The sequence below is a fragment of the Arachis ipaensis genome, chromosome B2 (assembly GCF_059453495.1).
Source record: "Arachis ipaensis isolate K30076 ecotype BB chromosome B2, ASM5945349v1, whole genome shotgun sequence".
In the NCBI taxonomy this organism is placed as follows: Eukaryota; Viridiplantae; Streptophyta; class Magnoliopsida; order Fabales; family Fabaceae; genus Arachis; species Arachis ipaensis.
Window position 1 is genome coordinate 123,505,358 of NC_142437.1, and position 16,823 is coordinate 123,522,180.

Below are 16,823 nucleotides of genomic sequence, written 5' to 3' on the forward strand. Positions count from 1 at the left end.
CTCAATCTTAATCTAAATCTAAATCTAAATGGATACATACACAAGTACAACGTACTACGCAGTTGAAGTTCATAAATTTCATACAACACTTTGAATAAAAATCTTTGATAACGACAGCACACTTTCCTCATTTCCCTCCATAAAAGTCGCCAACACTTCTCTATTTCTCCTTCTTCTTTCTTCACTCTTCTCACTTCCAACTTTTCTCTCTTCAATGGCAATGCCCATGGTCTCACCCTACAAAACCGGTTCACCATGCTCCCATTCTCTCCACCGAGTCACCGCTTCATCCGGTTACCCGGTTATCTTCTATAGCAACGCTCCAATCTCCGCCGCCAACACCGTCCCCGACTCCCCTTCCTCCGCCGCAACAACCGTCTTCCTCTGCCGCCTCTTCACCGCCACCGCCATCTCCATCCTCGTCTGCACACTCGTCGCCCTCATTCTCTTCCTCATTGTCCACCCCAAACTCCCAACTCTCCGAGTCGACTCAGCTGTACTCACGGAGTCAAACTCGTCTCCGACTCGGTTCTCGCTAACGATCCTCTTCGTGAACCCTAACACCAAGGTGTCTATCTCTTACTCTGTCATCGACGCGTTGCTCCATAACAGTTCTGACGGTGAAGTGGCCATCACGCGCCTCCCACATTTCTCTCAGTCGAGGCGCGAGTGGACACGTGTCACCGCGCAGTTCGATCTGGGTCAAGATGGAACCTTTGTTATAAATAACAATGTTAGTAATAACGGGTCACTGGAATTTGGGATAAAGTTGTTTACTTCGGTGAAGTTTAATTATGGGGTTTTCCGTGCTGGGCATCGTGAGTTGAATGCTGCGTGTTACCCTTTGAAGGTTGTGTTTGGTGCTCGTAATAATAATAATAATAATAATAACAATGGAACTGGAAATGGAACTGCTGTCATGCATGATCCTTCGGATTGGTGCTCTGTTTGATGATAGTTTGTTATATTGAAAAAAATGATATAATGGAAAAGGAGTGATCTTCTAGTGTAGTAATATATGTTATTCACCCTTGTTCATGATATGAATAACTGAATAACAATAATAAGAAATGATATAATACAAAAAAAAAAAAATTCATGATATATTGAGACAATTGTGCTGTACTTTTTGTTATTTTTTAATTGGGGTGCGTGTGTCAGTGTGTGTGTGCTAATTTTCTAATGCTAAAATCATGCCATTGCAATTAGATATTCATATTTCACTGTGGGATTGATTAAGGTGGCAGGTGCTAAAAGATTACTAATTGGAAGGTGCATGCCGCATCATTGGGTTGAGCTGAGATGGTCAAATTCCTTATAACAGGGTCTTGATGTTGGTGGTTCATTCAGGAAGAAAAGATAGCTAAGTGTTTGATCTAGCAGTTGCTTACTATGCCAATGCTTTAGCAATAGAATTAAAATTTTGATGGTACTTGAATCATATAATACAGCTGATATGTTGATATATGATGGTGGTCTCTGATGGGTGGTGCATCAAAACTCTAGTTTTAGCTTTTTGGAATGTGTTTGTGTTTTGTTTGTTGTATTGCTGCTATGAGCTGTTAGCCTGCGATGGATCTGCATTAAGAACTAATGTGATTTTGGGGTGCTCTGTTGGAGAATTTAGGTTGATGTGGGAGTGTAGGCTGATGTTTTCTGCATCATTGCAGTACATTTTTGCAGCTACTTTGGCAATTATGGTAATGCTGTATGCATACTATGCATTTTAATTATGTGCTTTGTTTCGAAATTTTTGTATTGCAATGTGGTGTTGTTAACAACTGAATTTGTTAAGTTGCATACTTTTGCTGTGTTGCACTCTCTCTTGTGTTGTTCTCAGCAGATTTTAATATCAATGAGAATGTAAGAAGTGAATTGACTTGAAATGTATCTGCATGTGTTTTGCTGGTCTTGGCCAAAACCCTAGTGCGTAAACTCGGGCACTCTGATCAATTATTGTCTGCCGAATCTAAATAAGATTCAACGTGCTGGGTTGACTTGAAATCCAGTCAATTTACATTTAATATTTAGGTTGGATCTTTCACGAGTCGCGACAAACTTCGGCATGAATGAAAATTAATGTGTATCAAGCATCGCGACAAGTTGGCTACGTTTTAGCACACACATTAAAATGCTCCGGAGATCTCGGAGGCTAGTTCAAGTACGTATGCAATGTGATGTTATCGATACGGCCAAGTTTTAAAAACCGTATGGATTGTGTACGGAAAATTTATATTTGCATATTTTAATAATGGTGCATGATTCATGTTCTTTCCTAATGCAGTAACTCATGATCATTCAAAATACTTCCCCCTTGTATCAATAGCTTTGATATGGAAAAGACTACAGAAAAATTCATCTATCTTATACTTTTTGCACTGTGCCTAAACTATGGTAGCTGTGGTGTTGTATAGTATGTGTATTTTCGACAGATATGCGATTGATTATGGGTGTATCATAGTCCATGGCCACGGAGTTTGATAGAGACTTGTAAAAGAAGTCAGCATTGGAGAACGCACTGCAGAGCATAGTAAGTAATCAATTGAGTCAATTACTTTTACAATGTGTCTTCAAAATCTTGTTTTCTTTGGTTATTAGTGAGTTTTGATTTCATTTTCTGTCTTACCTTGTTCTTTGGAGAATTCAGATGAAGAAATTTTGTGAAAATCTAATGACAGTTCTGTCTCACTTTAAATTCTTAACTACTCAAGAACAGTAGTTGTATACTTTCTCAGGTTAATGCTTGACCATAACTCATCAATTTATTTGAAATTCGATGTAGATGTAGTAGTTTGGGGATTCCAGAATGCTGGCTAATCTGGAAGTAGTCATTTTGCGGCGTGCTGTCTATTCTGCTGTTTTGTAACTCAATTTTATAGCTACCATATCTCTGTATTTTGTGTCTTAAAAAAGCACTTGGTAAATGCAGCCTTATATTTTGTACTTTCCATACAGTTAATGTCTTAAACAATTCGTACCTTCTCTAACGTCCATGTTAGGTTAGGTTCGTTTAGACTATTTATCATAAAGTTTGTGGTACACGGTCGGTTCATTCCCTTTAAGTTTAATGCTAAGCAATATAAAAAATTCTCTGATGTTCAGTGCATAAAACTGCTACTTTGCTTGGATCTCTGCTTAAAACAATAATCTCTGGGAGATTCGAGTATTTCCTCTTGTTCCTTGAAATCAATTTGTTCATATCTGCATGAGTTAACTGACAGGATTATCAAACAATTTGATGCTATTTTGTCAGCTTGTCAGAATAATCTTTATGTCGAACTATTTGACGCATGCTGTTGTGATGCGAGGCTATTTTACGTCTTTGTAACTTAGGTGGTTGTTGAATAATCTTCAATGTTTGTAGTAAACTTCATTCAATTTGAGATATCTTCTTGTTAATTTATTTTCTTAGTAGATGAGCCTTGTTGCAATTGTAAGGTTGTCGCTTACTGACTCAGAGATCGTGGATCCAAATCACGGTAACATCTTTGGTCGGGTAAGCTTACCATTTCTTTCGATACACCATGCATTTTCTGAGTTATTATGGTCTCCCATGTTGTTGTGGCGTGTGTGATAGAAGTCAATGTTTCTTCTTCACAGTGGAAAATGTTTCCCAAATGGTCTTATTTGATTATTGATTGGCTTTTATGATTGATGGTTAATGACACTGTTATATATGTTATGTGCCTTGATCTACAAGAAATCAGTTGTTTCAGGTAACAGGTTACCGGCGGTGGGGCGCATCGATTGAGAAGGATGCACCGGTGAGTATGCAGTTTGAAAGATCTGGAAAATGTGCTTGCAAGTTTGGTTGACTCTTCAGTTTTTGCTGCCACATTTCATACTATAAGTTCACATTTGAGTTCACAAATGCATGGTTGTGGTGATTTTTTTTTTCATAGTTTTTGCTGTCTTTGAGAATGTATAAGAGTGAAATTTTTAGCATGTGTTTGCTTTATGTTTTTATTTTTAATCTTTTCATTCGGTAAAGGTTAAAATATAAAACAAAATTCTATTATTTTTAATGTTTTTTCCCTACAAAATCCTTACAATAGAAAACAATGAAAATGAAATGGCAATCCAAAGGCTCCTTATCATGGAAAATTTGCTGCACTTGAAGCATAGAGGTATATAATTGAAGTCCTGATTTACATAATAGAAGTATGGTTGAGTATTTACTTTAGATTCAAGTCATTTCACAAGAGAGAATCATCGCAAGTCCTAATAACATGTCTAACAATTAGAAGGATTGTTTAGTACTTTTACTCATTTCTCATTTTATAATAGAATTTAATTTTGATGCCCTATGAGTATAAAGTAGTTTTACACGTGCATATAATTATGCAATGCCACATCAGTAACTAAAAATAACTACCGTTTACAATGACGATGTAAATGATCATTCAAAAGAATAGATGTGAGTGCACAATACTTTAGTGCATTAAAATTAAACTCTTTATAACATGCATAGAATCTTTAATAGAAATGAAGCTTAGATACTAATTCTTCCAGCCTCCAAATCCACTGGTACCGTCACTTGTTGCTCATGTCCGAAAGCATCTTCATCGCCGTTTTTAGGATTCCACACCTTCTCGATCTCAGCCCATCGTTCACCAGTACATGAAGGTTCCCACACCCATGGCTTCGACGGTTGAAAGCTCGGCGCTCTCCAGCTCCTCGTGATCGTTGGATCTGGGTCCAGCCAGCGCCTCCAGAGTCACTCCTGCTTCCCTCGGCTGCTACGCTGTGTCCGTGATGGCCGCCCCTAAACTTCATTAATTAGTATCTAAGCTGTATTTTGACCATTTATATGTTTTAAAGTGGCAAAATTCTATCAAAAAATTTTTTCACACAATTTATACTTGAATAAATGAATGTTGAAACACTCAGAGAGTTCTTTGACTCAATCAGTTGAATACAAATAAAGCTCGTGTAATGACAAAAACTCCAAGAGAGGCTAAGCTATCAAACATCTATAACTCTTAGGTCTGTCCGGAATCGGGGTTTTTAAAGTTGAATTGTGATGGAAGCATCTTTAAAGAGGAAAAGTTAGTTGGTTTTGGATGTGTCACACGTGATCAAACTGAAAAGTGCGTGGATTCGTAGTAGCTCCGGTAAAGTTCCTGGGATGAGTGTATTGCGCGCAGAAATTTGGACGATTTGGCGTGGATTCATGATGACTTTAGAGGTTAGAGCTAATCCTGTGATCTGTGAGACTCATTCAATAAATATTTTTCTCTTCATTAATCATTTGTGTTATTAAGAGGACACAGAGAGTTTTGTTAAAGAGTTTACATGGCAGGTGCGGTGCGTTTGGCTAACGTGTGCTGGTAGATACTGGACTATGCCGAGAACTGTTAAAGAGTTTTTTAAAAACTGGATTGGAGTACCAGGTTGTAAGTCTCAGCAAAAAAGTGGCTGATAAGCTTCTTTGCAGTTATTTGGAATATCTGGTTGAAACGAAACAGTAAAGTTTTTCATAATACTGAGACAGGTGTTAAAGAGATCAAGACTAGATCATTTTTAAGTTACAGAGTTTGGGGCGATGTTGATCCATTTGGTTGTTGATAGCAATGTCGAAGATGACAACGAAGTATACCTTTTTTTGTGTCTAGTGTGTCGTATTTATATGTTCTTTCTTTTTATTTGTTCCACTTCAGTTTGTTGAGCTCTTATAGTTAAAAAAAAAAAGAGTTTTGTTAGAAAGAAATTTTGAACATAGAGAATTTTTTTTTCCTTTTTTTTTTGCTGTTTTCTTTTTTAGTTAATGTCAAAAAAAAAACACATTAATCAATCGAACATTAATGGTCACAAAAAATACTCTGAATGTTATTTTTTTATAGTCAAGAATACTTCTAAATATGTTATTTTGATAAGTAGAAAGAATATTTTACTAAAATAATTAAATTTTTATAAGTATTCTTTTATTGTTGTGTATATTGTTGAACGGTTGAAATTAAAAAAAGGTTTTGAGCAAAAATTGAGTTGTTTATGTGTGACTTTTAGGTCACGGGCTTAAGTCATAAAATATTGGGGTAAGTTTTATTTATGTTTTTAACGTTTAAATCGTCCTATTTGTATCTTTAATGTTTATAAAAGTGTTTTAATGTTATTTTACTATCAATTATACTAACATATCATATTGTATTTTTTAATTATTCTCACTTGTATGTATTTATTTTCAATTTGGTCTCACTTGAATATGTTCAATTTTAATATTGTATCCACTATTTGTATTCGGGTTCAATTATATTCTTAAAAAAGTGAATTATGTAAATGTTGCGGTGATTAGTTTCAATTTTTTATGAGCACAAGCTATTATCCAAACGATTCTGTCTCAAACATTTGTATTCTAATTTCAAAAAAGATTTTTAGAACTCCAACTAAAGCTCATGATGTATAATTGACGATATGATAACATTAAATCGTTTTTATAAACGTTTAGAGATACAAATAAAACGATTTAAACGTTAAGAACACAAAAAAACTTACTCCCAACATTGAGAATAAAATCGATACTTTATTCACCGTATATATTATGAGGGTTGCTACACATGCAAGTCTTTTTGGCTTACAAGTCTTACAAGTTGGCACAAGTCCAACAAAACACACGCATTACACTCCCACATTCAAGAATAAATAAACGCACGTTATTCAACCACTTCCTGTTTCCAAAGCGCACTACTCACCATGCATTATGAACGACTCTTCTTCTTCTTCCTCCATGAAAACGAGTTTCTTGCCAACTTTTGAAGATAATGGAACTTCAGAAATACACCCAAACGATTACAGAAATACATCCAAAGAATTACAGAAATACACCCAAACGGTTACAGAAATTCACCCAAACGATTACAGAAATACACGCAAAGGATTACAGAAATACACACAAAGGATTACAAAACTACACCCAAAGGATTTAAAAAATACACCCAAAATTTGTTGAAGTACACCTTATGCATAATTCAGAACTCTTTCTCTTTCTCCTCCTCATCTTCTGCTGCTTCTTCTTCTTCTTCAAAAATGATTTCAAAGCTTGATGTCAAAAAACAATGGAAATCGAGATTAACGAAGAAAGAAAACAGAGAGAAAAGCACGTAAATGAAGAAGGAGAAAGAGAAGACAAGAAACGAAAGAAAAGAAGAAGAAGAAGAGGAAGAGGAAGAAGAACGTGCAACAACAAAAAGAAGAAGGTGCAATGAAAACGTGCAGTACGGTTCAAAACGCATTAATATAAATGACTTGTAAAAGATTTATATAAAAAAAATGCTTGTATGTGAAGAATTATTCATATATTATTCCTCTAAATCCGGTCTTTTTCGAATTATTCCTTAATATGAAATGTTTGTGCACTAGACTATTTTTTTATTGGTAGACCGTCTAATTAGTTCAGAATTAATGGATATAAACTAATATTATGGCAAATATTAGTTCACCATAAATGGTTCACCAGGTACAAGTCATAAACAAATGATTTCACATTTCGACATTAATGTATTAGATCATTTATCCTTCAAAAACAAAACATTAGCTTCCTAATAAGGTTCCTTTACAATCATGTTTAAGTATGAAATAAAATTGCTTGGCAAAGCTACATCCTCATATAAATAAATAACACAATAATTATTCATTAAAAAATTTCTTTCGTCCCTATTTTCATAATTCGTTTAACTAATTTGGCGGACATACCTACGACAAGGGTAACTAATAATGAGAAGAGAGACTAATGTTGGAACAACATTAAGGTCATTGTCCTATATAAATCGTTAGGTATGGTTAGTTGGTTGAGTCTTAGTGCTTCTTTTGGTTAATGTTTGTCTTTCAATACAAGGAAAATATAATTGTCATTGGAAAAATTAAATTCACCCATTCTTTTTCATCACATCAAAATCATTATCTTCTAATGTTGTAGTCTTGGTTCCTTTTAATTAAACCAAACTAGTGGATATTCAAAAGCAAACAAAAAAATAATAAAAAAAAGGGAATCTTGTTAAATGAAATAATGGATGCTGGAAATAGAAAACCGAAAAGTATCATCCTACTATATTAAATACTAACAGATAATTAAATAGTTAGTTTACTCATTTATTTAAGGGTAAAGTATTAAACTGGTCCTTACGTTTGGGCATAATTATGTTTTGGTCCTTAAGGTTTAAAGTATCCTATTTAAATCCAAAAAAGTTTCATTTAGCTTCAATTTAGTCACACCGGAGGTCAAAAATAAATAATTAACAAAATGTCCTACATGACAACAGTATAAGAAAAATATCGATAATCTAGAGAATAAGTACAAGCTCCAAAGGCACAAAATCAACCGTTGATGCATCAATACATTTATTTATTATTTTTCTTATAATTAAAATGAAATATTTTCTATAAAACTAAAAAAAATATATTTGTATTGATGCATCTGCAGTTGATTTTGTGCCTCTGGAGCTTGTACCTATTCTCTAAATTATCGACCTTGTTCTTATACTGCTGTTTTGTAGGACATTTCGTTAATTATTTATTTTTGACCTCAAGGTGTGACTAAATTGAAGCGAAATGAAACTTTTTTTAGATTCAAATAGGACATTTTAAACCTTAAGATCAAAAATAAAATTACGCCCAAACATAAGGGACTAATTTAGTATTTTACCCTTTTTTAAATAAAATTTAGATTTACGATAAATTAATGCTTAACTTATTAGAGGATATAATGAAAATTTTTTAGATTATTAAACGTTTTAGAATATTTTCGAACTATCATGTTACTAATCTTTTGACTAATAATTTATGATTTTAATTTTGATTCATTGTCAGTTTAAAACCGTTTTACTTTACACGTGTATCAAATTACATACGGTCACGTTAGCAAAAATAACTATTTTTTATATTAATTGCGTAAATAGTTATTTAAAAAAATTATTGTGATTGCACGACTGTATGTGATCAGTGCATTAAAATTAAAATTTAATTTTTATTTTATATTAAGCTTGAAAAAGTTTACTAAGAATATACAATGGAACCTTTATTAATCTGATTGTAAACAACATCTTATTAGGGTTCTTACTTCTTACTTATATTTTGCCAAGAAAACATCATGTTTATTATTATGCCTAATTCATGAGTTGCTACACGTGATTTTGTCAAATTAGAAATCATTTTCATTTAGAATAAATCAAGAAGATACAAAACTAAAAAGAAGCCAAAAAATCGACCTATTTTCTTTCGTTATCTTCTACTTGTTTTTTTCTGCATTGTAGTTTGGAGTTTTCTTTGAATCGAGAATTTCTTATCATCCACGTCTTCAATAATAATGATAATAAAACCTCTCTCACACTAGCTTAGTAGCTCCTTAACGTTTTCCTTTCTACTTTTTCATATTTTGTCTCTTTTTTTCTAATAGCACCACATCGTGTGCCGACAAATTATAAATTATAATTTTTTATCCAATAAATAAATAAAGATAATCAAATCATTTTTCTTAAAAATTAACCTAATGAAAATTTATAAATGATTGTTTTATAATATTCTGCATACGTATAATTTAATTAAAGAATCGATTTTTCCTATTAATTATAACATAAGTTATTTTTTGAAAATTATTTTTTAAACTAAATTTTTAAATTTAAATATTTTTTAAATTGTAATCGTAAATTTTAAATCATTCAAAATTAAAAGATAATTTTAAAATGAAAATTAATTAATATTAACTAATTAAAACTAATTCTCTATTTTTTTAAAATAAAGATAATGCACATGCTCATCCTATTTTATTTGTGTCAGTTTAATTTACTTAGAAAAATAAATAATACTAATAATAAAAGATAATTAAATTTTAAATGTTAATATCATGTGGTTAGAAAAATATTGACTCTCAAAAATTTAGGCTAAAAATTAATTAAAGGTACAAGCATAATTTTATAATATATCCTTGGACATCTACTGCATACATTTTACCTTTTTTGATATTGTTCTGTACTTGAATCTTACACCTTAACATGCAAACGAGGTTCTCATATGAAGATCATATCCACAAATGAATTTATCCAAAAAAAAAAAAAAAAGAAAAACAAATATATGTAGGGGGAGTTGGTGAAAAAAAGTATGGTTTCTACAATAATTCTTAGAAGAATTTGTGTAGGGTCTTGTATATCTATATTTAGGGATATAAGAAGCTACATTGAATCATCCTGGGTGTCAGTGCAAGTGCATCAACACATATACCTTTTTTGATCTATGTGCCATTGCTTTTATTTATTTATTTTTGTTTTGTTTTGTTTTGTTTTTGGAGAGAGTCACCATTATTGAACCTTCATCATTCTAGACATGTACGTCTCTTAATTGTTTGCTTGGCTCACCACGCCACTTCCTTCAATAATAAAGCACAGAGCCTCTTATTGATCTCAAATTTAGGGATGAGCACAGATAGCGAGTATCGATTATCTGTTTGAATTCGAATCGAATCAATTAAATTAGGTCTGAAATTAATAGATAATTGGATCCAATTCGAACTAAATCGATGGTTTTTGTTAGTGAGTGATTTGGGTATCAATTTTGGAGGTGTGAAATCCAAACCAACCCGTAAACCCAATCATATATTAATTAAATAAAAAAATAAATAAATATATATGACTTTTTTATTAGACAAGGATTATTCATTATTAATATGTTTGGATTTTAATGAGTTTAGTTTTTAATGTATTTGGTGTTTAACATGTTTGGATTATTTCTATTGATGTTACATGTTTATTGTACTTGTTGAATTTTTAAGATAAAAATTTGGTTTTGTTTATGAATTTTAAAGTCATCAGGCACCAAATTATCCGAACCGAACCAATCTATTTTTAATTGGTTTGGTTTGATTCGGGTACATATAAAAAAAAATACAAATTCAAAACAAACCAAACCAATTATATTTTGGATCGATTCGATTCTAATTTTACCATAAATCCGAATCAAACCGACCCGTGCTCACTCCTACTCAAATTCTCAATTCACCTCTTTTTATGGTTCTTCAATACATTTTATTTTTTTGACAAAAAAATAAAATAAAATAAAAGCGTTTGATTTCTATTTAGACACTTACACTAAAACTACATTTTGTTCACTTTTGCTTAAAATGTTTAATTTGTGTCTTGTTATTTTTTCAAAAAAGAATCAATTGTTATTAATTCTTTCATTCATGTATACATTAAGTTATCGATAATATTAGAGAAACAAAAAAAATTAAAAATTTATTTTATTTAATATTTATTAATTATTACAACAATTAATAAATACTAAATAAAATAAATTTTTATTGATTTTGATTAATTTTTTTTAATTATCAAATATTTTTGTTAAGTTATTAACAAACATATTCAACAATATATCAGAAGTTCATAAATTTAGAACCCTACATCTTAGGCATGATATATATATATATATATATATATATATATATATATATATATATATATATATATGGAAAGCAATGTCTACTTTATTATAACTAAACCCATCCAAAAACTACTATTTTAATTGAATATATATATATACAAGGTAATAAAAATAAATCAAATAATAGATTACTAAAATGCAAAATAACAAAAATTAAAAAAAAATAGTGTTCAATTTTTTAGGAATCAATATGGTCATTATTCATATAAGAGAAAGCACATTATCTTTTTTATTCCCTTCTTTATTATTCGGTTAGGAAAGTGTAATAAAAGTAGCTTTCATTTGTGGGACTCCTCTTATTAGAGCTGTGTCTTTTTGCCAAGATTCTTAATTGTGTATAACTTTTTTTCTTATGAAAAATAAAAAAAAAAATTCTTATGAAAAATAAAAAATTTGCTACCAACTCATTATGTACAATTCTTTTGCTTATATTTAATTATTTATTAATACATACCTAGCCTAGCTAGCTAGGTGAGTAAGCAACTCTAGATTATTGAAATAATGAACTAAAGAGGTCCAATCAAATATCTATATATTATTTTTCTTCAAATAATTAAATATTTTAAAAAATATCACTCCTATTTTTCTTTGTGTAGATAGCTATAGGTTCACCTCAATCAATGGTGTTTATGAAGTCCTCAAACCTCAGTTTCTAATAGCCACAAAATTTTCTTCATTTCAATTTGTTGCCTTTTTCCTACTTTGCTGTTCACTTGGGTACTGTCGGCGCCCATTTTTTTATCATTAAAAAAATAAAATGAAAAATTAAGAAATTTTAATGCGTGTGGTAAGAGCAATTGAAGTAAGTAGGTCCCAAAATAAAGAGGGTCTTTCCTTAATTATATGTTTTATTATTTATCTTGTTGGCCTTATCAAAATATTCCACACACGTAGATTGTAAGTATATATAGTAAACCTAACTTGCATTAAGAAAATTATATGTACACTACCTTAATTAGGTCATTGTCTCTCTCTCCTTTCTTTTTTTTTTCTTTTGCATATTGTATTATGTTGTTAATGATCTATATTAAATTAATTGAACATATACTAGTATATAACCTAATCATCATAACCAAAAAACATTGATCTAATTAAGTATTATACTCAAATTAAAGCATTCATCTTAAATAAAAAATATTATTCGTATACTAAAATTAATTACTAAAATTAGTTATTAATATATAAATACATGTGTAATTTAATTTATTTTTAATATATTTATATTTTAATATATATTTTATACTAATAATAACTAATTTTAGTGTACATGTAACATAATCGATATTAAATATACCAAAAGTAAAAAAAAAAATTATATATATAAAAAGTTTAATTGGTCAAGAGAAGATAGACATTATTGTTTACATTTGCGTCTAGACTTTGAATTTTCTAGCGGTGAACAGAAGATAGGGTCCTTCATTCCTAGCTAGTGTGAAAGTGAGAATATACTTGTGATGAGGTATGATGTCAATTGTCTTGTTTCATGTGTGATTCATTTTAGACTATGATTAAACCTTGTTGACTACTCTTGCTTAACTTACTCACTATATAACAAGAAAAAATTGTATTTTATGCCGAAATTAATTTGGTTATGAAAAAAAGATTAGTGATCAATGTGTATATAGATGCATGGTGTGTTATTTATAATTGTGGATTTGTGTTGATCAGAGACCTGCAAAATACAGATAACATTTTGCAGGCGTTGGAATCAAAAAAACTACAGGCCCTATAAAATGCAGGCTGTGATTGGTGAGGGAAGAGAACCAGCAAGCGAAACGTGCCCTGCATGCTGACAGAAGCAGAGCCAAACGCAGGATGCATTTGTCAGCATAGCAGAGCCAAACGTAGATTGCGCTTTGCAGGCTCCCTAACTGCATGCGCACCACGTGTTCTCGAAGGGTGTCTCAACTTGGTGCTTATAAGCGAAAAACGCAGATGGAAGGGAAGCAAAGTAAAAACTTAGTTACTGAAGCAAAGTGAAAAATAGTTGAGGGAGAGTGAGGAAGAAGAGTTAAATGTGAAGGGACTTGTTGAAAAAGAAGGGCACGGTATAGGAAAAAAAATGGTGCGTGACTATACCAAACCAGAAGAACATATTATTGAGTATTTGGATCATCCTCAATTTGTAAGTAATTTTTTTTAATATTTAACAATAAATATATAGATTTATTCGAATTTTATTTATTTATTTGTGTTGTAATTAGTAGTATTGGGGTTATTAATATTATTATAACTAATATTATGTTGTTATTTATTTCTCATTATGGTTTAATTTTTTTAATACTGTTATTATATTATTATTGTTATTAATAGACAGTGTTGTTAGTGACGTTGTTGTTATTATTATTATTATTATTATTATTATTATTATTATTATTATTATTATTATTATTATTATTATGGTGGGTATGTTAATGAGAATAATTTATTAATAATTTTTAATAACAATAATGTGTAATAATTTATTATTATTTTTTAGTGATTTATTATTATTTTTTATGATGATAATAATAATAATAATAATAATAATAATAATAATAATAATAATAATAATGTTAAAAGTAAACGGTTTTTTTAATAATGTTTAATTAAAAAAATTATTATGTTTAATACTATATTAAGGTTTGTAATAATAATTAATACTGTATGTTAATAACAAACCGTATATGTTATAGATAATATAATAAATGGTTATTATTATTGTTATTATTGTTATATTTGAGTAATTATTATTATAATTAGAGTGTTATTATGATTATTTTATAATACTGGTTATGATAGTGCGAATAAGTTTACTTCAAATTTTTAATAATTAATAATATTGTTTAATAAATAATAGATTAATATTTATGATTTTTTAATAATTTATTATTATATTTTAAGATAATAATAATAATACTGTTTAGTTGTTGTTGCTAATTATTTTTTTTGAACAAATTATTAACCGATATTATTTAGAATTTAATAATTATCATTTTTCTTTTTGCAGGCTATCAGAAATTTGTTGCCCAGAAAACTGGATCCACCAGATACCTTTAACGAGGTAGCTGCAGCGACATTGGCATTGACTGGTTTCAACACGTTTCGCGAGTAGGCGAAATGAGAGGTCATTTTGCACTACTGAGTACTTTGGTGGAACGCTAGAGGCCGGAGACTCACACATTTCATCTTTTGGTCGATGAAGTGACGGTGATGCTGGAGGATGTGAGCTATATTCTTGGTCTCCCGATTAATGGGGAGGCCGTTACGGGTAGATCAGATAGCAGCTACGAGTTTTTGGTGGAGACTGCATTGCGTGTTTTGGTCGGGAGCCCGGTCCAGACGATCACGTATTCGGGAAGGTACATATTGCTTGGGTCTGGCGGTGCAGAGACAGCGAGCCTTGTGATACTCAGGAGTTCCTCGAGCGGTACGTCCGGGCGCACATTTTCTGCGTGCTCGGAATAATTGTGTTTCCGGATAAGTCGACCGTTTCACTGAACTCGAAGTTTCTACCGCTATTTCGAGATTTCCACCGGATTTCAGGATATAGTTGGGGGGCAGCAAGTCTGGCACACCTATACAGATCGTTGTGTCATGCATCACGATACAACTGCAAGGAAATGGATGGCCCACTGATACTACTTTTTGTTTGGGCGTGGGAGCGTATGCCGTTCTTGACACCTATACCCCGCGATCAACTCGGCGATGTTGGTATTCCACTAGCGCGACGGTATTGACTTTTATCGTTATTGTTATTGTTATTGTTATTGTTATTGTTATTATTTTGTTCTTCTTATTAATATTCTTATTCTCTTTTCATTAGGTGGAGTCATTGGCGCTGACATACGAGATATATACGGCAGTCTACTGCGCATTTTAGGCGAGGATTCGACAACATGGGAGTTGACAACGTAAGTTGTACCATTAATGTCCAAAGTTTTTATTCAGAAGAATAGTTTTTCTAATCGGCTTCTTGGTAACTATTGTGCAGTTTATATGGCGACCATATATGGGAGTGGGAATTCCGGATGTCCTCGCTCCCCATTTGGTTCCGTGCTCCACCCAGTCGCCTCTAGTGTCATTTGAGTGCATAGAATGGCACCCGACAGACCGGGTCAGACGACAGTTCGGGATGCAGCAGCTACCACCAAGCCCGCGTTCGACCTTGGTCGTGATCACTGCAAGTGGTTGACAGGAGCACAAAACCATGATTGGAGACAGATTTACATTCAATGGGTTAACACATGGACAGTTGATGGAGGTATGGCGGTCAGAAATAATACCCACACCATCAATAGTAACAACATATCTCCGCAAATTCGTTAGGAAAAATTCCCACGCGTCTGCCGTCTCGCCCTCGACTATGGCAAATGCAATAGGCACAATGTTTTGATTCCCATCTTGTGCAACCGCTACCAGAAGTGTACCTTTATATTTTCCGTACAGGTGCGTCCCATCAACTTGTACTAGTGGCTTGCAGTGTCTAAATGCTACAATACACGGATAAAAGCTCCAAAAAATGCGGTGCAGAACTCTTACACCTTGAACCTCCTCAGTCTCACGGTAAACAGGGAGCGTTTTGATTTAAACACGAGACCTTGGCATTTTAACCGTCATTGCTTTCAACCATACTGGCAGAGTCTGGTAAGAAACTTTCCAATCACCGAAAATCTTGGCAACAGCTTTCTACTTTGCCAACCAAGCCTTGCGATAACTGACAGTGTAGTTGAACCTGGATTGAACTTCTGCAATTACAGACTTCACCTTTATCGAGGGGTCTGATTCGACCAACGGCCTAATGGCATATGCAATTGTGTCCGAGTCCAACTTGGCATGATCTTGTGATATCGTTCCTATGGTGCACGTGTGCTTGCCATTGTATCTCCTGATCTCCCAACAAGCTTTCTTTCGAATCAAGCTAGCCCGGATAAGTCAATCGCACCCTGCACCATACCCCTTGCATTTTGCATAGAATGTCTGCAGCTCAGACTCATACACAGTGTAATCAACTCCTCTATAGATAGTGTACCTTTTGATTGCAGATATCACCAACTCTCTCGAACCAAATTCCATTCCAACACTAAACTCACCATCTTCCGCCGCAGCGTTGCCTTCACCTACGACATGCGCACCACCATCAATCAGACAAGGCAAATAAAATAAACACTGTAGGAAACTAGAGTTAATAATCATAACATACTCGTATTCGCATACTCAGAAAATTCTGGGACATGCATAGCTTCGAGATCTAGAGTCCGCATAAAAGACGGAACACCAAACGGGTGCTGCCTTGCAATCGCATTAGCTTCATTTTGCACCTCCGGATTGCCTGCCAAGTCTCCGTCATCGTTTTCGTCATCGACTTCATAGTTAGCTTCGAACTCCTCTTCACTGTCATTATTATCTTCTTCTCAATT

At 32.5% G+C, this 16,823-nt stretch overlaps 1 protein-coding gene across 5 annotated transcripts; it reads left to right on the forward strand.

Annotated features, from left to right (window-relative positions):
• The first annotated feature begins 69 nt into the window (after positions 1 to 69).
• Positions 70 to 4,096, forward strand: LOC107628041 (uncharacterized). Of its 5 annotated transcripts, none has more exons than XM_088505110.1 (4): positions 70 to 2,161; positions 2,285 to 2,530; positions 3,413 to 3,496; positions 3,717 to 4,096. In XM_088505110.1, the coding sequence occupies exon 1, from the start codon at positions 215 to 217 to the stop codon at positions 950 to 952; it is 738 nt and encodes a 245-aa protein (XP_088361236.1). In that variant the 5' UTR covers positions 70 to 214; the 3' UTR covers positions 953 to 2,161; positions 2,285 to 2,530; positions 3,413 to 3,496; positions 3,717 to 4,096. The 5 variants fall into 5 exon arrangements, with proteins under 5 accessions (XP_088361236.1, XP_088361237.1, XP_088361235.1 ...); XM_088505111.1 differs by having other exon boundaries at positions 2,433 to 2,530; XM_088505109.1 differs by having other exon boundaries at positions 70 to 2,530; positions 3,708 to 4,096.
• The last annotated feature ends 12,727 nt before the right edge of the window (positions 4,097 to 16,823 follow it).